At 34.8% G+C, this 23,971-nt stretch overlaps 1 protein-coding gene across 1 annotated transcript; it reads left to right on the forward strand.

The window, feature by feature from the left end:
* The first annotated feature begins 14,866 nt into the window (after positions 1–14,866).
* Positions 14,867–18,673, forward strand: LOC142617976 (uncharacterized). Its single transcript, XM_075790956.1, has 2 exons — positions 14,867–14,958; positions 17,784–18,673. The coding sequence occupies exons 1-2, from the start codon at positions 14,898–14,900 to the stop codon at positions 18,536–18,538; spliced, it is 816 nt and encodes a 271-aa protein (XP_075647071.1). The 5' UTR covers positions 14,867–14,897; the 3' UTR covers positions 18,539–18,673.
* The last annotated feature ends 5,298 nt before the right edge of the window (positions 18,674–23,971 follow it).

Genomic DNA, 23,971 nt, shown 5'->3' on the forward strand with positions numbered 1-23,971 from the left:
CTGTATGAATCCCACAAACTCTCCAAAGTAGGTTACTACATTAAATCCCGTTCCAGCGTCGTTAGGCTAATCTCCTGTCTACCCAAATCCAACAAAGGCATGAAGGACGACTACCTTATCGTCTCTGGGAACTGGCACGACGGCCTCCACTGCCCAGTTGAGTGGGGAAATCCAGGTGCAACACCTTAGGATTAACCTCCCCATCTCACGACTTCCTTTAATACTCACAAACATGCACACTAACATGTATTTATATTTGTTTAACTTTATCACTTGCTGTGTGAATCTGACCATGTTCGTTTGCTTTGGTGTCTTTCTTCGCAGATAGGCAACACGTGCGCCCACGCTTAAGCCACTGCAACGTTGCAGATCTCAACCGAGTGCTTCGCTCCGAGATGTTTGTCAGCGAGGACTTACAACTTAGAGCTGCTCATCTAATTCTGGGGTATACTCCCATCTCTTCGGACTTCCAGGAGATAGAAAACGCCATAATCGCGGGTGACCGAAGACGAAGGAGAATAAACGTAGCCCGGCCCCACTTCTTGGACGAACACGATCTCCCTGACGCCCCTGACACCGTTTTGTACAACCAGCCCATAGCGGCAATTCCCCTCGCTGTGCACTCTCAGGCAATTGCTGTTCCAGAAGAGCAGGTGTCCTCTTCAAACACGCTAGACGAGGAGATAGAACAGTTCCAACTTGAGGACACCGAAAGACCTCGAGGGAGCCAGTTCATTGTACTCTCTGACGAGGAAGAAGAAGCCACAGAGGCTTCAGGAATTGCAGGGTTAGTTGTTGCCCAGCCAGAGGACGAATCCGAGGAGGATATGGACAGGATGAAGGGTCTCCTGACTAACAGAGCTGCGAAGGTTGTTGAGAAAAAGACGGGGACGTCCCAAGCTCTTCCATCTTTGCCACCTCCCCCTCCTCCAACCGAGCTAAAACTCCCAGCCGAGGACCCCAAAAAGAAGAGAAAGGGGGAGGCCGAAGAGACGATCAGCAAGGACCCCAAGAAACCATGACGACAACCTCCACCAGTTCAGCAGCATAAGCTGGACAAAGGCAAGGGTAGGGCTCGCTCAGTTAAAGCGGGGAAATCAGGGACGAGGCCGAAGTGCGCTGAGCACCGACCACCTGGTCCCCTGACTTAAGACTGGACGGCGCACCCATCTCCTGCCAATCCAGTATAAGGGCGGTTCAACAAGGCCATGCTCACCACTTGGCAGAAGTATTGGAGCGCCCTCTTTTGCTGCCCAAGGACATGGAAACCTTGGAAAAAATGAGCCAGCCACAACTATTCCTCTCTTTAAAAAGAGACTTAGCACTGGTAAGTTTACCCCTTTTTAGGAAGATTCCACCTTTAACAATATTCATAAGTCTTTTACTATTCCTGATTCCATCATACTTTGTTACAGGCCATTCAAGAGGTCTTTATAGCCGAGAAGTTCATAGAAGACACTCGGAAGAAGGCTAGAACTGAGCTGGAGATCAGAATGGAGACTGAGAAGTCCTTGGGCACAGCCCTTGCTGAGAATGAGAAGCTTACCTCGGAGGTGGCTGATCTAAAGAGAGAAAAGAATGGGGCCGAGGCCAATCTGAAGACCATGAAGACCCAGATAGAAGGGCAGCGCAAGCTCCTTCGCGAAAAAGATGACGAGCTCTCCCAAGCCCAAAGGGAGCGCTCGGATTTGGAACAGGAACTTGCGCGAATGAAGGAAGAAGCCAGCTCATTCCAACGCTCTCTATAGGCTGCTAAGCAGACGAGCTACGAGGAAGGGGTAGCGACCACCGAGGAGCAGCTGACAGAGGCTTTCGGGGCTTTGTGCCGGGAGTACTGTCAGAAAGTCTGGGGGGAAGCCCTAAACGTGGCTGGAGTTCCTCTATCCTCGGATCTGAGGAAGTCCGAGAACGTTTGGCTTCCCCTGGAGATACAGGAGATTGAAGAGGCTCCTGCTGCTACTCCTACCCCTGAGTCAACTCTCCCTGCTCTGCCTCCGATGGTCCCACAGCTAATTCTAGATCCTACAGAACCTTCTGGTTCCAACAAAGAGAAGGAAGGAGGCGGGGATGCAGAGAAGGACTTGAGCCAGAAAGTGGAACCCAACATCCTTCCAACGAAGACAACAGACAAAGGAAAGCAAGTCCTGTCTTCCTTTGAGTTGGAGTTGAGAAAAATCGAGGCCACCAGTACTTCTCAGCAAGACCCCCCTCCAAAAGCAATAATAATAATAATAATAATAATAATAATAATAATAATAATAATAATAATAATAATAATAATAATAATAGTTTAGAATTTACTTGAATCTAGATTGTTTGATTTTTGCACTCAATAATTTACTTGTCACAAAAATTTAAAATTAGATGGGACACATGGTGTAAAATTAAACTCCAATTAAAATTAAGTTTTGAATTTAATTGAATTTAGACTCTTTGATTTTTGCACCTATTAATAAACTTGATGCACAAATTTAAAATTAGATTAAACACATGGCGCAAAATTAGACTCCAATTTAGAATTTAATCAAATTTTCTTTCAGATTTGGCTATTAATATATTCTAATATGTAACTCGTGTTTCCACACGGAAATGGTCAATTGTAGTGGTTCTATTGGTGTTAACTTAAATTATTAAACATAGTTATTTTTATTTTATTTATTTATTATTATTATTTGGCTGTCAATCTGTTGGCAGCCTAAACAACCCTCTAAAACTAAAAAAGACAAGAAAATGGTTGCTAAAACCATTTGAGACTCATCTAGATTTCAACCTTTTTTTTTTTTTTTTTTTTTTTTTTTACAATAAAAAATATTATACACATTGTACAATACACCAACCAAGGCATGGAAGAATGTCGATGTGCCTAGATCTATACCTTACACGTGGAGCGACTATGAGCAAGGGAGAGGAAACGTTGGCTACAAGATATTATCCTTAGCTCGTGCCAACGGTGTGACTACCTTGGAAAAGAAGTAAGATATGAATCTGGCGTGGGTACTCAAGCACTCACAAAAAGGGAGATAGTGACCTCTTAAGGTTAGATACTATGGAAACATCCCTTATTGGTTGAGTGAATGTTGGACCACTTTGGAGACACGTGTATCGTCCTCAACACCTTTAATGTCCCTCTCCTTGCTTAAGAATTGTTCCACATGCCACAGTCTTGATATTGGCGTTCTCTATCCTCTAGCCACCAAATAGTACCTTTGTTGTAGTAAGGTTCAAAATAAGGAAACGATGACTTGACACCTATCTTTGTATTCAGCCATATTCCTCAAACTATAAGAGGAACATGCTACTAGACTATTAGAGCAAGAACCTAAGTAGATCTTTTGAGAAAAGAGTAGAAAGTTGATAAGGAAGTAAGGTAGGAAACAAGGTCTCTCTTCTGAGAAAGAACATCCTTATTGTACAAGAGATACCCTTATTCCCCACGTAATATAAGCTAAACAGAGCAAGAGTGATTCTGTCTTGCTCAAACTGTGATTTTTCATCCCTTTGTTAGGGTTTTCCACGTACATCCATTGCCTACTTTACATTCTTGTAAACACTTTCTTTTTCTCTAGATATTATGATGTCAAAGATTGCATTTTTGTCACTTATGAGCCTTTTCATCAAGATGTACTGTTAGATAGCTTATTTAATCTCTCATATAAGTTCAAATCTAACTTGCATGTACATTTTTGGTGATTGCATTGGGGAAATCTCTGGTTATTTTCTTTTTGAGTAGGTTTTCTATTTATTCGCATATTTTCAACTATTTTCATCCTCTTTATGCCTTTAAGGAAGAAAGGCATAGGAGCACCAGCTGGTTCGAATGAAAACCAGTAAGTGGAGCCAAGTGCAGATCATATATCCATGCATACCGAAGGCATGGAGTCTTCTGATGAAGTTGGTCAACCAAAAAATAGAAATATTGTGGCAACTATTGAGGACCTCCAGCATTCTCAGGCTACTATGTGGGCAGAATTCTAGTCTCTGCGCTAAAGGACATTCATACCTCAGGTCCCACAAAGTGGTAAAGGGCCTCACAGGGATTCAAAAGGTCGAATCTTGTTCCACCTCAGAATTAGAATCTAGACTTAGACCATAGGGCACCTCTACAAGATGAAGGTCCTTAGGAATCTCCATATTTGACTAGGGAAGATATTATTCGAAGCCAAGAAAGTACTGTCTATATTGATATCAGGTCTCCCTATCCCAAGGAGGTGGCTAGTAGGCCTTATCCTATATCTTTCCTATGTATGATAGCATGACAAGGAACACTTAGGAGCACATCAAGCAGTATGTAGATGCATTAAGGGCTCATTACCATGATCATGAGCTAAGGCTCAAGGAGTTTTCCAAGTATTTAAAAGGCCGTGCCTTTACTTGGTACACTAGTCTTGCACTAGGGTTTGTTATGAGTTGGAACAATATGGCAACACAGGTCATGAAAAAGTTCTTTGCTTTGGAAAAGAAGCTCACATTGTCAAATCTACAACAAGAAAAGCAAAGGGTGTCTAAAGGATTGTTGGAGTACATTCGTAGGTTTAGAGACCTCTCTTTGCTATGTTATGACCCTATGGAGGAGGAAAGCTTGACAGATGTTTGCATCTTTGTTATGTCATATGAATATCGTCCTTATCTTAAGAATCTACAGATCTCCAGCTTTAAAAGGGTTGTAGAAGCATCAAGAAGAGAAGGACGATTATGTATGTAAGGAAGCATTCAAAGGGCTCGACTTCACAAACTTCGAATGCACCTAGGCAACCTTGGTGGATAGAAGGCGAAGGTAGAAGTTGTTGTGGTGGAAGAGTCCATAAAGGCATCCAAGGGTAAAAATTAGGAGAGAGGAAGTAATCCTCCTCCTTTTACTATTTCAATTGAAGAATTATACAGCATCCTAGAAACCTGGTTAAAGGATGGCGTGGTGGTGTTGCTTGAGTGCAAGTGTGAGCCCACAGATGAAGAAAAGTGGGGTCCACTTTACTGTAGGTACCACAGAAGGTGTGATCATCATACCATGGACTGTTATGCCTTAAGGAATATTTTCCATGAAAGGGTAGCCAAAGGTGACTTGGTTATCAAAGGTGGGAAACGAACATTCCCAAGGATGCATAGGCTAGAGGTGGCTATGACTTTCTTCATGAATCAAGAAGATCCCATGGAAGAAGAAGTTGAGAATATGGCTAGTAGTAGTTCAGTGCATCCACCTTTACAAGATGAGGAAATGGTTTTGAGAATTCAGCAAGATGATAAGATACATTCCTTCCTTGAAGGAATAGGTCTTAGGCCATTGACCAAGAGAGAAGTAGCCCAAACTCTGACTAGAGTGATGGGAAGGAATCAGGAAGTGGTAGCTTGTGAAGGAAGTTTAATGCAGGTGGCATACCAGGAAGCAAGGGATTCAGTTACCTTTCAAATAGAGATTTGGCCAACCAGATTATTGATGGTGATAGACCTCTGTATCTTACTACCTTTTTAGGAGCCTCTCAAATCAAAAGGGCCTTGGTAGATACTAGCACATCCACAAATATCCTGCCTCTCCCTACATTCAATGCTTTGGACATCCTAAGAGAAAAGATTATTCTAGAGCCACTTCAGGTGGCAAGAATAGGGTCTTTGCAAAAGTGTACACTGGGCCATGTGTCTCTAAATCTTAGGGTTGGGCCAATTCAAGCATCTACTCTCATGCACGTAATGGAGGGGAATACTTCTTATAATATTATACTAGGCTACTCGTGACTTAAGGTGTATAAAGCTGTGGCTTCCACATATCGCCAATGTGTAAAGGCTGTCTAAAGGAATAGGCAGGTGGTCATTAAGGCCACTAGAATGCCTTTTGACAAAGCGGAGCTTCATTTTGTTAAGGCAGCCCTATATCAAAAGTATAAGCTCGAAGGGGAAATTTTTTTTTTTTTGCCTTTAATCCCATTTCTTTGGAAAGAGAGGAAGAAGATAATGTCAAGGTTATGGAGCCAAAAAGGCTCTCTAAGATAAGGAGAACCACCAACCCTAGTGGCAAGGTGGTGTTCGAATTTTTACGGTTAGAAGAAGGGGATGAAGAGGATGGCGAGCCTGATCCTCCAAATCTAACTTAATAGCCAAAAGAGGTTCATGTAGTTGAAGAACTTGTGAAAGAAGCTTCTGAATACATGAATGATGTTGTAAAGAATGTACAAGAGGAGCTTGTTAAGATTGATCTAAACAATGGAGAGGGAGAAGAAAAGCTAGTTAAAGTTAGCAAAGGACTGCCTGAAGAAGAAAGAAGAAGGTTGATAGCCTTGTTGAAGGAATACAAGGATGTCTTAGCTTGGAGTCAAGAAGAAATTCCAGGTTTGAGTCCAGAGTTGGTAACACATAAGTTAAAGGTGGATTCTAATGCTAAGCTTGTAAAGCAACCACCAAGAAAATATTGTCTAGATGTGGAAGAAAAGATCACAGCTGAAGTAAATAAGCTTCTGAGGGCAAGATTTATAAAGGAAATTGAATGTCCAAATTGCTTGGCTAATATAGTTCCTGTAAAGAAGAAAGGCGGCTAGATAAGAATTTGTGTAATAGGGTTGTTCTTGTATTTAAGCATTTCATAATATATGTAAGTTTTGTTATGAATTTTTGAAGGGGGAGATTGTTAGGTTCTAAAAGTTTAGAACAACTGGCAAACCGTGAGCACAAAATTGTCTAGGTATTGAACTTAGAGTCTATAGAGTTTATTAGACAATGCACAAGGTACAACAAGTCAAAATACAAAAACATTCAAGCGGCAGAAAGGAGAGTTCAAATTTAGTGAAATCTGACTGATTGAAAATTAGATCGGATGATAAAAAGGATCCACAGTTGCAGTCGAATCCAAAAAAGTCTCTTTAGTAGCAGGCATGGTACCACAAGCAAGAGCTGTAGTAGAAGCTTCTTCTGGTGATCTCTTTAACGTCCTAGTGCTTAGTTCAGTACTTTTCATTTGTGTCTGTCACTATCTAAGAAAGGTGGCTCTTATGGGGGCAATAATGTGTACTAACTCTAAAGGAGGAAACTCAAATAATCCTAAAAACCTCAAAATCCTATAAATGTACATGGGAAAGAACAATTTTTTACCTTTACTCTTACTCCTAGAAATATCAAAAATGGTTTGGAGAAACAAAGATGGAAAACACATAGAACCATCAGTAACAAGAGCATAAAGAAAAGCACATCTATCTTTGGGAATTGTATGAACATGAGATATAGGATAGATGTTATGACATGAAATCCTTAAATATAAAGAATTAGGCTCTGTAAATTTACAAGAATTGATTCTTGGTTTAGTACCCCAAGAAATAGACCTACCACAAAGAAGAGACATGATATCATCAACAGAAAGGAAATCAGTGTATGGGTAAGTGGGTTTGCGAACTAAGGGCACTCCTAAAGCTTCAGAAACTATTTGTTTGGTAATGGTAAACTCTTGACCTCAAATCCAGGAAGTCAAGTAATTAATGACCACTTGCAACCTTAGAATAGATAGAGAGGTTAAAGTAAAACACTCTAATCAAAGCTATAAGAGGAGGATCATACACCTCACACAAAGACACCCAGTTCCTAGACATAAAGTTTCTACGAATGGAGGGATCCAACTCACTCAGAATAATTTCCCTCTCACCCCATATAGACCTATATTTAGTTGAGGTTTCATAAGTCTCCTCACATTTGGCAAACAATAACCTAACTCTATCAACTAAGGTAGAGCCAGAAGAGGATGACCCAAGATTCCTATTAGCTCTAGTCTTAATTTTCCTACCTACCTTAGGGGCCACGACTAAAGACAAAAACAAAACAACACAACAAAACCGAGGGTAGACTACATTAAGAAGGGTTAGAGACAAGATAACATGAAATTTTTTAAAAAGTATATGATGCAGGACGTTAGAATTCATGTGATGCATGCTTTAATGTTTTTAAAATAGTCAAATTTCATGACAATCTTGAAAATTTACCAAGAAAATTAAGAATTTTAGAAAATCCTCAATTTGGAAAAACTTAATTTAAATAAAAAAAAATCTTATAATGATTAATTGAACAGCATAACAAGCATCAATCATGTTATAATCACTTAATCTATCAATAACACAAGCCAATTTTATTCAATTTTACCCAATTTCACAAAATCTCTAAATCTCTCAAGAACTTAAGAACCCTAATTTCAAAAAATTTATAAACCATGAAAATTTCAAAATTAGAGTATGGGAATCATGTTTAAATGATACATGAAGAAAAACCCATGATTCAGTTTTGAACAAAATGCCCAAAAACATCAAAAACCCCAAATTTCTAAAAATGCAAAAATCCCTAAGAAAATGCATGAAATCATGTAATTTGATGAAAAAGAAAGGGCAAAAGTGTCTTACCTTAAGATTTTGAAGAAGAAATTTGGATCTTTGACCAAACGGGAAAAAAAAAATTGCAAGAAGGGATCGAGAGAGGAATCAGAGAGAGAGACAAGGAATGGTTTAAAAAGTTTGATTTGATTCCTATATGTTAAAAAAAATGAAATCCGATCGATCAAGAGGAATCAGGAAGGGATTGAAATATTCATAAAAATAGGCTCGACTAATCGAAAGGAATTGGGAAGGAATTGAGAAAGCCTGAGACTTTAAGCTGAAAAACTTAATTTTCCTCTTCCCTTTTTGTTCAGTTGAAAAATAGATTCGATCAATCAAATTCTAAAGAAACATAAATTTTGAAAATTCTGGAAAACTTTTTCTGCAGAACCATTTGAAAACATATTATTATGATATGAGATGTATGTTCATGATTTCAAATGTTTTACAAAACCAAAATTTTCTAAGAAAAATTGAAACTTTAACAAAACTCTTCAATATTTTCTTTCCTCACTCCCCTAAAATGCATTAAACACATCAAGAAGTTAAATTTGGGAAGGCCATAAAACTTAACACACAATCACATGTATAGAGCTTAACAAAGATTTGCTTGTGGTGTGTGCAACTAGTAAGTGTGTGAGATACTCACAAGGTGATATGTAGACAGAAAATAAGCACAATTTTTACATTATTCATCACATAAGTTTGAAAGTGACTATTACCTTAAGAGTTACATCATATAACTCTCACATCTCCTTAAAAACACACGCTTGCAACCATGCAATTTTTTTTTCTTTTAAATTTTGCTTTTTCTTTTTCTTTTTCTTTTGAAGCATATTTTTCTTTATTTTTCATTTTACTTTTTGCTTCATTTATTTATTGTACAGTAACACTTTAAGTATTTTGCTGTGCACGTGCTACACCTTACCAAGCACAACTTTTATGATTTGCAACTAGTAAGTGTATGAAATGCTCACAAGGTGATATGTAGACAGAAAATAAGCACAATTTCTACATTATCCATCACATAAGTTTGAAAGTGACTATCACCTAAAGAGTTACATCATATAACTCCCACATCTCCTAAAAAACATGCTTGCAACCATGCAATTTTTTTTAATTTTTCCTTTTCTTTTTCTCTTGAAGCATATTTTTCTTTATTTTTCATTTTACTTTTTGCTTCTTTTATCTATTGTACAGTAACACCTTAAGTATTTTGCTATGCAAGTGCTACACTTTACCGAACACCATTTTTATGATTTGCACACAATTGTTCATGATTGGCAAGTAATAGTCGTGAGATGGTTATTTATGTCTTTCTCCTAGGAGTTTTTAGTCCTTACATTCAAAAGAATGTGGCTTCAAAATCAATATCATGTGTTTAAATATTATAAACAACTCACACAATATGAGCACTATATAGCACAAACTAGCAAAGTGTAAAAAAATAAAGCTCATCAAAGCTAAACAATGTATACAATTATGAAATGTAAATTTCATAGGCCAACCTCTATTATACATCTTGAAGATTTATAATACAAAAACCTTTTTTTTTTGTTTTCTGATTTTCTATTTTTTTATATTAAAAGAAAACTAAAAAATAGCAAAAACAAACCTAGAATGCCATGTATGAATGTTATGTAAATGCAAACCCTAAAGAAAAACAATTTTGGTCACAAGAGATTGAAAAAATTAACACAAGGACCACGAAACTCATAGGTGACTAGGGACATGTGATCACACCAATCACTTGACGAAGAGATTCAAACTTACTTCTATTAAGTGGTTTGGTAAAGATGTTAGCATCCCAACCCTCAGTAAGAATGTACTCAAGAGCAACAACCTTTCTTTGAACAAGATTCCTATTGAAGTGATATCTAATCTCTATATGTTTAGTCTTAGAATGTTGTACTGGATTCTTAGAGATATCAATAGCACTAGAATTATCACAGTGGACAACCATAGTTTCTTCTGATAGACCATAACCACCTAAAAGCTTCTTCATCCAAAGAAGTTGTGAAAAACAACTTCCAGCAGCAATATATTTTGCTTTTGCAGTTGATAGAGAGACAAGTTTTTTTCTTTTTTCTCATCCAAGCAACAAGATTGGTTCCCACATAAAAACATCCTCTAGTGGTGCTTTTCCTACCTTTAGCATTACCAGCCCAATCTACATTTGAATACCCAGCAAGAGAGACATTTGACTCTTTGCTATAAAACAATCCAAACTCACAAGTATGACTAACATATTTGATTATTCTCTTTACAACATTAAGATGTGATTCTTTTGGATTAGATTTAAATCTAGCACATACACCAACACTAAAAGCTATACCAGGCCTACTAGCAGTCAATTACAATAGACTACCAATCATACTTCTATATAAAGTGATATCAACAGACTGACCTGATAGATCATTCCCAAGTTTTGTATTGGTAGCCATTGGTGTTCTAACATATGCAACCTTTTCAAGTTCAAATCTCTTGATAAGGTTTTTAGCATATTTTGCTTGGTTAATGCATATTTCTGTGTCCGTTTGCTTTATCTGCAATCCCAAAAAGTAGGTAAGTTCACCTACCATGCTTATCTCAAACATTTTCTTCATTTCATCTGCAAAATATTTAGCAAAATAATTATTAGTAGAGCCAAATACAACATCATCAACATAGACTTGAGCTACAACAAAATTATTTTTATCCTTCCGAATGAAGAGAGTAGTATCAACATTTTCTCTCTTGAATCCATTCCTTGTGAGATAAGAGGTCAGTCTATCGTACCAAGCTCGAGGAGCTTGTTTAAGACCATACAATGCCCTTTTTAGTTTGTAGATATCATCAGGCCTATGAGGATCCCCAAATCCTTTGGGCTGCACTACATTCACTTCTTCTTGCAAAATCCTATTCAAGAAATCACTTTTGACATCCATTTGATACAACTTCAAATTCAAGTGGCAAGCAATGGCTAAGAGTATCCGGATAGACTTAAGTCTAGCTACATGTGCAAATGTCTCATCCAAGTCAACTCCTTCAACTTGAGTGTATCCTTGTGCAACAAGTCTTGGTTTATTTCTAATGACTGTACCATGCTCATTAGACTTGTTTTTTAAGATCCATTTAGTGCCAATTACATTGACTCCTTCATGCCAATTCCCACACATCATTTCGAACAAATTGATGGAGTTCTTCATGCATTGAGTTAATCCAATCAGCATCTTGCAAAGCTTCATCAACTTTCTTAGGTTTGGGAAAGATAACATGAGTGTGTAATGACATTCAATGCTTTAGATCTTAGTCTCATGTGGTAATTTAAACTTCCCAAGATATTGGAGGAAGGATGATTAAGCATGTGGTCATTTAAGCATGACTCTACTAGATAGACCTTTCACTAAAGAAGTTGTTGTATTCTTTTGCCCAGATGGTGTGCTTGACTCATCCTGTTCCTACGGAGTTTCTTTAACTAGGGTTATTGGTTCTAAAACAGTATCATTTAGAATTAACAATTTTCATCATTAGACTTTTCAACATACTCCTTAGGGAGAGTATCTTCAACTTCTGTAGATCTCTCTTGAACACTTTGAGCTTCTTCAGCATGAGTTTCAGCACATTGTTCATCATTGATCACCACATTAGCAGATTCCATCACAGTTTTGGTTTTGAGATTGTATGACCTATATGCTCTGCTTGATGAACAATATCCAAGAAAGAACCCTTTATCACTTTTTGCATCAAATTTTTCAAGGTTCTCTCTATCTCAAAAGATGTAACAATCACTGCCAAAAATTCTGAAATATTTTACCACCGGTTTCTTTCCCCTCCAGAGTTCATATGGGGTCTTCTTAGTATCAGGAAGAAAGTCCACTATATTCAAGGTATGACATGCAATGTTTACAGCTTCTCCCCAAAAAGATATTGGCATGCTTTCGTTATTCAAGATGACCCTAGCCATCTCTTGAATTACTCTATTCTGCTGAAGTGTCTTGGAGTGTAGAGAATTCTTGTTTTGTTCTTTGATCATTGCAAAAAGATATGAGTTTAAAGTTGTCAAATTTTCTTCCATGATCACTTCTGTTCCAAGCAATCATGATATTCTTCTCTACTTGCAACTTCTTACACAAATGAATTATCTTGTCAGCAGCTTCAAACTTTTCTTTCAAAAGAACCACCTAAGTATATCTTGTAAAATCATCCACCATAACAAGGATGTACTTCATTCCACCTAAGTTTTGAACTCTGGCAAGACCCATAAGATCAATATGCAGCAACTCCAAGGGTCTAGATGTTTGAACTTCACTGATTGATGGATGCCTAGATTTCACTTGTTTGCCGATCTGACATGGTCCACAGATACTTTTCTCTGTCTTTTCAAACTTTGGTAGCCCAAGAATTGCCTCACACTTGGAAATTTTTTCTATTTGCTTGTGACTAGCATGCCTTAGTCGTTGATGCCATAAATCCACCTGATTAATTTTTACACTATAACACTTATGATTTATGCTTGGTGTTATACTATAACAATTATTAGCTATTCTTATTCCGACACATGTACAATCACCTCCGACACGTGTAGTTACCTCCGTCATCAAGTATCTCACATTTATACTTAGTGAACAACACATTCAGCCCAATGTCGCAGATTTGATTGATACTCAACAAGTTCGCCTTCAACCCATCCACAAGCCACACATCTTCAAACACGGGCAGTCCTGGAATGTCTATTATTCCAATGCCTTGAATGACTGACTTGCTTCCATCTCCAAATGTGGCAGTACCAATCATTCCTTGAAAAAGAGTCTTGAATAAAGCTTTGTTACCTGTCATGTACCTGGACCAACCACTATCCAAATACCAAAGACAAGTATCATGTGTCTTTAAGGTAGTTAAAGTAGTATAACAAACATGATTATTGCAAGAAGTAGTTATCCGTAACTATTCAAGGATATGATTAGCACATTTAAAAAGCCATATAGTCCAAGAAGAAATAAATTCAATTCTCATCCTAGTTACTTTCAAGAAAAGAGACAAAGAATCCATAACAGTAGGGGTCAAGGATTAACTCTAGGTTAAGAAACCTATAAACAAGAGCTAACTCATTCTGATACCACTTGTTTGTTCGTTTAAACCCCTTATATCAAATTGTTTAACCTAATATATTAACCAAGTGATTATTTAGATTAATTATTCAGATCTATGTTAAACACAAATAAATCATATCATGCAAAGCAGCGAAAAATAAATAACACTACAATATGATGACCTAGGAAAACCGATGAAACTAACCGTTTCAAGGTAAAAATCTAGGGAGGATTTGACATAACTATCCTTAAGGTAAAGTAAATACACTATAAGAGAGTTGAAGTTTTTACAATCATATTTAACCCTGAATCTATTGCTACCTAATGTAGTGACTTACTAGCATGACTACATGCAAGCCCCAAATCCACATACTCCTTCTCTTCTTGGATTTACACCAACACAAACACTCTTGCTTGTAACTTTAATATCTCACTCAAAGGTTTTAGATCACCATCAGTAATGATCTTGATGTAGTAACTATGTTCTACCAACACTTGATTGTAGATCTTGCTCCCGTAGATTCTCGTGTAGTTAGAAGGTACAAAACCTTTCAGATCTCACAAAAGAGTAACACACAATTCTTCCAAAAGTCTGAAAAACATAATTAGGGTTTCCCTTTTGTATGTGAAGAAGATTAAATAAATCCATAAACGTTTTCGCAGGCTTGAGCCCGATTTAAAAATTTGCAGAATTTCTATTCCTGCAATTTTTGATTGGTCGAGTAAGGCAATAACTCTCTTCCTTTTTCTGCAGTCGGCTAGACTTGAAAGTTAAAACCAACACTTTTAAGCATTGCCTAACACCTAAATTAGACGTGTTTTGTTCTCAGTTTGCCAACATAATAAAAATATGATTCTAAACATTTAAACCTAAATCTTTAGAACCTAACGCATATGGTTCCATGTGCAAGTTTCATGATGCATAAAGTGCTATGGTAATGGTATTGTTGAAGTTTCATAAACTTCAATGAGGCATCGTCTTATCATAACTGTTTTGTGAATCACGAATGAAAATACTTTCCTTGGATTCTTCTTTTCACTCCAATCAAAATAGGCAACGATCCTTCTTCTATCTTGAATATAAATCCATTCTTTATTCTTTCCTTTCAACAAATCATACATATGGTTCCGTGTGCGAAGTTTTATGATGTGTAAAGTGTTGTAGACTATAGTATTGTTGAAGTTCCATTTACTTCAATGAGATTGTCTTATCATAATTTTTACGTGATTCACGAAAGAAAATACCTTCATTTAATTCTCCTCTCTCCAATCAAAATAGGCATCAATCCTTCGTGTATCTTGCATCCTGAAACCATCCCTGAATTATTCTTTCCTTCCAACAAATCCCATGTACGGATTCCATGATGCGTAAAGTTCTATAGTAATGTTGTGGAGCACCCATGACTATTGATTTATCTCTATAAATAATGCCAATTAGCCAACATTTTATTTCAAGAAGGACGATTTTCAAGAAACTTATTCCAAAGACATGGCTGGCAATAGCAACAAGTCCAGCGCTGTTCCTGTTAGCAACCAAAACAAGGCACTCGGTATGTTTTCCTACTATTGTTTTCTTTCTTATTTATTTGATTTCAATATTTATAAAAGGACAACATTATTGTGATTTCTTTTTGCCTAAACTTTAAGTTGGAACTCTTTGATGGCATATACTTTGAATGTATGAACAGAACTCCAAACTTCCGCAACTTGATCCGTAGCCGTGATCATGCAAGAAATGTAATATATAGGTTTAAGTATTAAAATTCCGCAACTTTTTCCCTACTACTCTTTCAAAAGATTTAAGTATTAAAATAACGATAATTTCTTGAACCCTTTGAGCTGGCGAGATATTGAAGTGGGCATAACTATGATCAGTGGCGGAGCTAGGATTTTAGTTTAGAGGGGACAAAATTAAAAGACGATATTAAAAATAAAATTTATCTAAAAAACATTAATCAACAATAATAACAAAATAAATAAACGATTGTAAGCAAATATGAATATATTTCATATTATTAAAATAAATAAACAAAAACAACCAATTCATAGCTACTAAAAAATTTATAAACTGATGGAGTAAAAATATGATTAGTGTTACTTAAAAAATATAATGAATAAATGTTTGAAATTATTTTTTATGATTGATAACATGCCAATTTGTAAGACATAAGTAGTAAAATTTATAATATCTCTAGCATCATTCAAAGATAAAATGCTGTGAAAAGTATCATAAATATTAAAAATTGTGTAAATAATGATATAAAATAAAAATAAAAAAATAGTGAAATAGGTAATTTGGTCACTTTCAAGTTTCAATATGTAGAATTTTTTTTATTTTTTTTTCCCTCCATGTGACTACTAATACCAAAAAAAAAATTAGGAGTCAGGGGGGGCAGGTGCCCCCCCTCGCCCCCCTTTGGCTCCGCCAGTGACTATGATCATATTATTAAGTTGAGGATTATAGGTTTTTTTTTTTTTGGTGTTTTTATCTCAGTCTTCCAATCCCTGTTACAGATTATTACTTAATGTGTGTTTGGATGGCACTGATAAATGAGGCATTTTGTGTTTGGCGTTTTTTCCCTGGATCTCGTGCATTGTTTATAGGACCCGCAAGTACGAAAAAACACAAATTTTGCTTTAAAACTAGGTCCCACGGCACTATTCACATATTTAAAAATTATTTTACTACAGTATTTTCAGCAATAAATTTTCAGTTTTCAACAAAAAGCGGTATCCAAACAGACCCTTATTACCAATTGGGAAATTAATGGAGGGCTTATCTCAACCATCTAAAATTAGTATTAAAAAAAAAAAACCATCTAAAATCATAAACATTTGGCAAATATACAAATAACATCTTTTAACTCTGATGAGATGTCATTTTTTTCTCAAATTTTTTTTAGAGAGAGAATTCGTCTAATAAGTTTTTTTATTTTTTCTTTTCTTTTGTAATTTTCATCTCTAAATTTCACATTTTTTGCTAATGTCAATCCTTCTATCCTCAATTCAAAGTTGTGCCCCAGCTAATTGAGTTACAACAGTTACTTTAGTTTATTTGAATTGGAATTTATCTGTTTTGGTAGATCTGTGTACTGCTTTGTGCAATTAGGAAAGAAATTTCGTAGTAATTTTTTCTTTGATTGAGATAATTTGGTAATAATTTTCTGTCTTTCTTCTTTTTCTGGTTGGATTTATTTAATTTTTATTGGTATTATTCAATTTGGTTGATGAGAAAATGAAAGAAAAAAGGATTCATTTTATCATATATTACCATATTTATTTTGTGGATTTTTGTCCTGGTAGATTTTCCAAAGCTTGATTTAATTTATTTTATTTTAGTGTGTGTGTTTTAATTTTATTTATAATTAAAATAAATTTTAATAGCTTTTGGAAATAAAAATCATTTTTAATGGGCAACGGTGGTTTGTGACAAAAGGACCAAGGGTGACAACAAATTTGAACTGCATATACCAAAATGAAAAATATAAATTTAAGGGGAAATAATGAAAATTCACAAACCTTAACACGTATAATTGTTTTTAAAATAACATTTTTTTACACTAGTTTTTGGTGGAGTTTGTGTAATGTTTTTTGTGTTAGAACCTTGTTTCATATTTTCTATGTGTGTATTTGTTTCAAAAAAATAATTGTTTTGTATTACTTAAGAAAGTGCGTTGTATGTAATATAATCTGTCTCACTATCCCTGAAAAGCTATACAAAGATGTTTGGGTGAATCATAAGTGTACAGCTGTTGGTGAATTCTCACCCTCCCTTATTATCTGAGGCATGGGATGTATACTGGTGTATTCTCTTTCATTAATATTTTGATTGTTTCATATATATATAGAAAAAATATGGCTACAAACTTAGTTATAGCTTAAGGTTACAACTTCTACTAATAAAATTAATATGGTCACATATTTTCAAAATCGAACTATTGGATTGTATGTTTTTATACTCTTAACACATATGTCAAATTTTGTGTCAATGAGATATTATTTAATATATATGATCTAGAATCTTATTTTTTATGCAAAATTTTAGGTTACAAAAATTTAAAATTTAAGCAATTGATTGATTATATAATCATTGATCTTTAATTTTCTTGAAATTTTGCAAGCATTGAGGATGTATGAAGAAAATATAATTCAATAGTAGATTTGTCAAAACTCACCTCCAATAAAAAGATATGATGTGAAGTTGTTGCCAAACTTTTTCATATATATATATTGAATTTTATGCTTTACTAACCGCATATTCTATCTTATTTCTTAAAAAAACAATACATATTCTTATTCTTTTTCCAATTGCCACGGTCTCAAAATTTAGTGCTATATCCCCCTGAGCCTTTACAACAATTTCCTTCTGAAACAGATGCATCCCCAAGCAAGGGAAAACAACCATTAATAACACCACGCTGCATTCCAGTTGGAGAAGGGAAACCATCAAACATGGAGGCTTTTAATAAGCTCAGAGATGATATCTCTAAGACCATAAGTGAACTGGAACCAAAACCCAAGTCTACCAGTTCCTCTTCTTCTAGTTCCACAAAAGAGACCACTTCTGATCAACTACTCTGCGCGCGTGAAGAGCTTAAAGTTTGTTTAAATTCCCCCATTGATAGTGCCTTCAAAACTTGTGCTGACTTAAATTTGTTCAGAGAAGATGCTGAACTCCTAATTAATAAGAGTCAAGATCTTAACGATACCGAGCGTGGCCTTTTAGCTGTCTTCAGCAATGACCTTGATAGGATTGATAATAAAATAAAGAGTGCAGGTGAAACAAAGAGAGAGCAAGACAAGGATGCAGTAGAGAAAAACAAACTGGTCAAAACACGAGACGATTACAAGAGTGAGCTTCAAAGCTGTCTAGATGAAATGAATAGGTTGACTGATGAGTATGAACAACTGCAGAAGAAGCTTCGTGAGCATGAAGCAAAAATGAATGAAAAAAAGAGAAATTGCCACGAAGTGTATCGTAAAAAACCCTTCATTTTTGGAACAATAGCGCAACTTAAAGAGCTTGAGGCGCGTTGCGAACAAGAAGCTGCTGAGATTGAAAAATTGCGTAAAGTTCCTGAAATTGGTTGGAAGGGTCTGAAAGATATTAAAATCTTGCAAATTAGTTAAACAATAAGAAGGTGTTTAATGCATGTTTTTAAACAACAATTTTCACTTTTTAAACAACATTATATGAATTTCACACACTTTTTCATCCACACGTATTTAAAAAAAAACATTTTAAACTTGAAAACTATTGTTGAAACATACGTACCAGACGGACTCCAAATTTGACTAAAGTAAATTTTATGTTTGGAAAACAAACAATAAATAATTTTCCAAATTTAAATTTGTATGGATGAATAAATATGTACGATTCTTTATATTGATTGTTGAAAGTAAACGAGAAGAGTCGGAAAGAGATATTGAAATTGTATATATTATATATTGCTTGTTTATACGATACAAGAGACAATGTATGATCACGTGTTTACCCATTATTATATTTTCTGCATTTTATTATTGGCATTTTATTATTGGACCATTGCACATTAAAAATATAACATCTCAGCATTTTGTTAGGATACCCAGTATAAAAGTTAAAGAAAGTTAGTGGAAGGACATAAAGTTTAAAATAAAAAATTTTCAAAATTTTAGAGATCAAAAATTAAACTTTTTAAAGTTTGAAGACTAAAAACAAACTCTTTGCAAAGTTTAAGAATAAAAATGATATTTTAGTTATTATTATATTTTTCGCATTTGCAGATATTTTGAGTGACTAAAATTGCTAGTCAACCTGAAAATAATTTTAGGTTGATGGTAAAATAAAGACTCTTTGTGGGTATCTTGAATCAATCTAAGTTTTGCAAACTCTAACACCACAATCTCTGCCTTTGTACCACCAATCTCAATTTCTCTACCTTCTTTTTGCAACCATCAATCATCCACAACCACCGCTAATTTGTCCTATATTGATCACCCACAACCACTGATCTCTCTCTCTCTCTCTCTCTCTCTCTCTCTCTCTCTCTCTCTCTCTTTGTTTTTTGTTATTTTGAATTTTATTGGTTGAAATGTAATATTTTTGTTTATCAATATTTGTTTGGGAGATAAGAAAATGCTAGAAAGTAATCAAAAAATATGTTTTTCATAGCATTTTTCTAACCCAGTGAGACCCTTTAGGACGCATAGTTTCTCCCCCAAAAATTACTTCTCTAGAAGGTGAACGCATTAGAAATTTACCTAAACCGGCAAGTCTTTTGATCCCATGTGAGCCCAAAGGTTAACATAACAGTAAATACTTGAGCTTAAGAAGATTCTGGTCCAACGACCTCTAAAATTACTAGGATAAGCAGTAATATTGAACCCAAAAAAAAAAAAACATAAAAAAGATAAATCGTCTAAACTATAAGACAAGTAAGCATTCCTAGATCATACATGCACATGGTGTGTCCATACAAAAGGTTTTGTTAAGATTTTGGAAATAAAAGTTAAAGGCTTATTAGAGTATAAATAAGAAAGATTTAGTACTTGTTTGATATTGTCGTGGAATGTAGAGTTTTAATCATAGAGTAGCTTTTACGATATAGAGGTTTAACTAAAGGTATGTTTAGCAGTTGGACTTCTTAAAAAATAAATTATTTAGCAGTTAGAAATTTACTTTGAATAATACTTTAAGGTTTTAAATTTTTAAAACTTGAATAGTGCTTTTTCCCAAAATTTTTAAATTTCAATTTTAAACTTAAAGTTGCTTTCAGCTTTATGGTCCTCTCAAAATTCTCTAGCAAAATTTCCAAAACATTGGTTATTTCAACTAAAAGTGTCTTAACCCCTTAAAACAATTCTTGACCCCTCCAAAAGCAAACCAAACAAAACCTAAATATTATATACATTCTAAAAGAGATTAATGTATATAGAGATTGTCTTGAAAAACTTTAGTACAGTTAGACATGGCAAAGAAGGCGCGTTGGGTCAAGTTGAGTCAGGTCGGGTCAATCGGGTTGCGGGTCAAACAGGGAGTGGGTCAAAATGGGTCATTTTAAGTGGGTTAAAAATGGGTCCGAGTTAATCAGGTCGACCCGTATTTTTCACATTAATTTTTCTTTTTTTTTTATAAAAAAAATAATACGTATTTTCCATTTGGAAAGTCATGCAACAAATTGCTTGATGTAAAATGCATTACTTTGAATTCACCACTTATATCAAGAGTGAACTCAATTAAACTTATTAATACTTATTTAATAATTTTAAAATTAAACAAATTCTAACATTGCTATCTAAAACAAAATAACACAAAGATAAGTAAAATATATACACAAGTTTTATTTCTACACAATATCAACATCCCAAAATATGAAACAAAATTACAAATTACTTATTAGATAATTTATTTGATAAAGAATAAAAACATATAAGAAATTTACAATCTTGAAAATTTTATAATCTATTGTCAATTGTGGTTGGCACTCTATTTCAATTTGAAATATACATTAAAGTTTGATTGTTTACTTATTTATACATGGTCTTTTTTATGAATATCATATTATTGTTAAGAAACACACACTCAAGGAAATATCATAATTTATTTTGAAAAATTATTTATTTTGGACATAAATTGTTAAAAAATAGGTCTAAGCATTCATAATTTATGTTAATTTGATACTTTGGCTTTACTATTTTCACACTTGTTAGTTTTGAAAAGTTTTGGACTTGATTGGTATTAGCCAAAATCTCAGTGTAGGTTAACGGAATTTACCCATATTTCAAAATTCTTCAACTTTTAAGTTTTCTTATTTACTTATGATAGTGCACGTAGTTGGCAGGTGAACAAAACAATAAAAGAAGTAGATGAGAAGAATAAGAAGCAAACACAAATGATGAAGACGAAGACGCAGCTGTAGTTGGGGAGAGGGTGATCACTAATTTGAAAATCACCGGAGATATGGTGGTGACTGGTAGAGACGACAAAGACCCACGTTTGACTTTTTTTTGCTTCTTCCGGTCCGGTATTGATTACCAGTTGAAACATCTAATTTTCACTGCAACGTTTGGTATAGTCCTGTACTGGCTGGTATTTTGAGCGGACGATATGGAGGTGCTTCTATTCCAATTGACTAACCGGTAGGATAAATACCGGTCGTACCAACCAATATGGTATGGTATTCACTCCTTTGGTAATTACACCTAAAGATTTTAATAAACTTTCTTTTAGTGATTTGCACTAAACCCTAAAGTGCTCAGAAAGGAGGTGACACAATGTAGAAACTTCTCTAGCACCTTTTCTAGGGGAATTAAGTCCTCTTAATCTGGAGAGGATATCATTGAGCTCTTTTTATGTAGGATAGTTAATCCATCATGCTTCAATATGGTCAAAGCAGTTTGCACCTATTGTGGCTAGATTGGTACCAATTTATTATGCAAAAATGCCAAAAGAAAAAACAATCATTTTACTTGAAAAAAAATACTTTTAATCAGAGTTTTGACTTCGAATTCATCCATTTTAACTTTGAATTTGATCGACGAACTATCGTTTTGAAGAGATTTTCATGATATTTAAGATAGATAAAAATTTATCTCAATCAGATGGTAGGATCAAAAGGTCAACTTTTTGACTAATCTCAATTATTGTTTAGTCAATGTTGTCCAAACTTAGCCAAAAATGGCAAGTTTGAGATTTTGGACTCTTGGGTTATTAAAATGATATGTTCCAACATCCAATTAGGTTAAATAAGATTTCATTTCATGTAGTTCCCTACTTTCTTTTCTTTTTTTTGTTGTGAAAACATGGTTTTCAACCTTTTAGGCTTAAATCAGCATTTTGACACAATAATCGAGACCAGACAAAATATGGCAACAAAAGACACGAAGCAATTCAAAGGAACATCTATGCCTAAAGCTGAAATTAAATCAAAAGATCAATGTAAAGAGACAAATTGTAACCACATTATCCAAATGTATCTCAATTCTCAAAATACCATACATAAGAGTAAAAAGTACCCAATAAACTACAATCAGATCCAACAAAATATAAAGAAAACAAAAGCAAACTCCCCCTGAATCTGTGCAACTCTCCTTGTCACTATGCATATCCCCTAACTATAATCCCAAAATTGCTCTGAATCTCCCCCTCAGAACACAACTTTCTATGGAACAAAGTTTCTCCCCAAACTTCTCATATATTTCTTTTTCGGGTGTGAGTTTTGAAAATCCAACCGTTGAATTTCATGTTCTTTATGTTCTTAACATGCATATCAAATTTCGTTCAAATTAGATATTATTTACTATTTGATTAATTTACTTTTTTTTTTTAATATACAACTTTAGATTACAAAAACTTGAAATTATAATAATTCTTTGATGACATAGCAATTGATCTTTGATTTTCTTGAAATTTTGCAAGCATTAAGGATGCAATAAGAACATGGGCCAAAATGGGCATTTGCCCCTTTTGCTAAAAATTTTCAGCAAAATGCCTCATGTCTGAAACTATTTAAGGAAATGCCCCTATTTTGAAACTCGATTTTCTAAAAATCAAGTTTCAATTTAAAACTCGATTTTTAGACAATCGAGATATAGCAAATTGAAACTTAAAATGAAATAAATAAAAAATTGTGGAACTCGAGTTCCAAAATCGAGTTTCAATTTAAAACTCGATTTTTGGACAATCGAGATACAATGAATTGAAACTTTAAAAAAAAAAAAAAAAATTGTGGAACTCGAGTACCGTTCAAAGAATTCGAATTCATGGAACTCGAGTTTCTTGAAAATATTCAAGTGGAACTCGAGTTCTTTGAATGGTACTCGCGTTTATGGAACTCGAGTTCCAAATTTTTTTTTTCCAAGTTCAATTTCGCTATTGCTCAATTGTCTAAAAATTGAGTTTTACATTTAAAACTCGATTTTCTAAAAATTGAATTTCAAAACAGGGGCATATCCCTAAATAGTTTCAGGTAAAGGGCATTTTGCTGGAAAGTTTTTGAAAAAGGGGTAAAACTCCATTTTGGCCTAAGAACATGCAATCTAACGGTTAGATTTTCAAAATTCACACTCAATATAAATATATATGATGAGTTTGTAGAGTTTGTCTCCAAACTAGTTTGGAGAGAAACTTTGTTCCTTTCTATACATCACCATTTGCCTCGTTTGTCATGAAATGACAAAGGGACTCAAGTCGATGATTGATCATAATAAATAACATCCTCATGGAGTAGTTCTCCAATATCACGAACCGTGAGGGAAAGAGGGTTTTGATCTTTTAGAGCTTTGAGATACTTTTCCCTTGCCTTTGGATTGTGCTGAAAAAGATTGACCATGCTTAGTAGCCATCAACAAAGAAGTATATGTCCAAAAAACGAGCGTAGACAAGACAAGAATAAGGACTAATCCCAAAATGTAAGGTGTATATGATATGCATGTACTAGCCTATGTGAATGAAAAGCAAGGAGCAAACACAAAAAATCAAAATAGGCGCAAACAAGCATGTAAGGCCTGAAGGCAATGGCATGGTATAATAAGTGGAAATTGGCTACCAATTCAACGAGTGTGGATTCACCAATTTTGGCC

Source organism: Castanea sativa, chromosome 11 (assembly GCF_040712315.1).
Source record: "Castanea sativa cultivar Marrone di Chiusa Pesio chromosome 11, ASM4071231v1".
Lineage (NCBI taxonomy): Eukaryota > Viridiplantae > Streptophyta > Magnoliopsida > Fagales > Fagaceae > Castanea > Castanea sativa.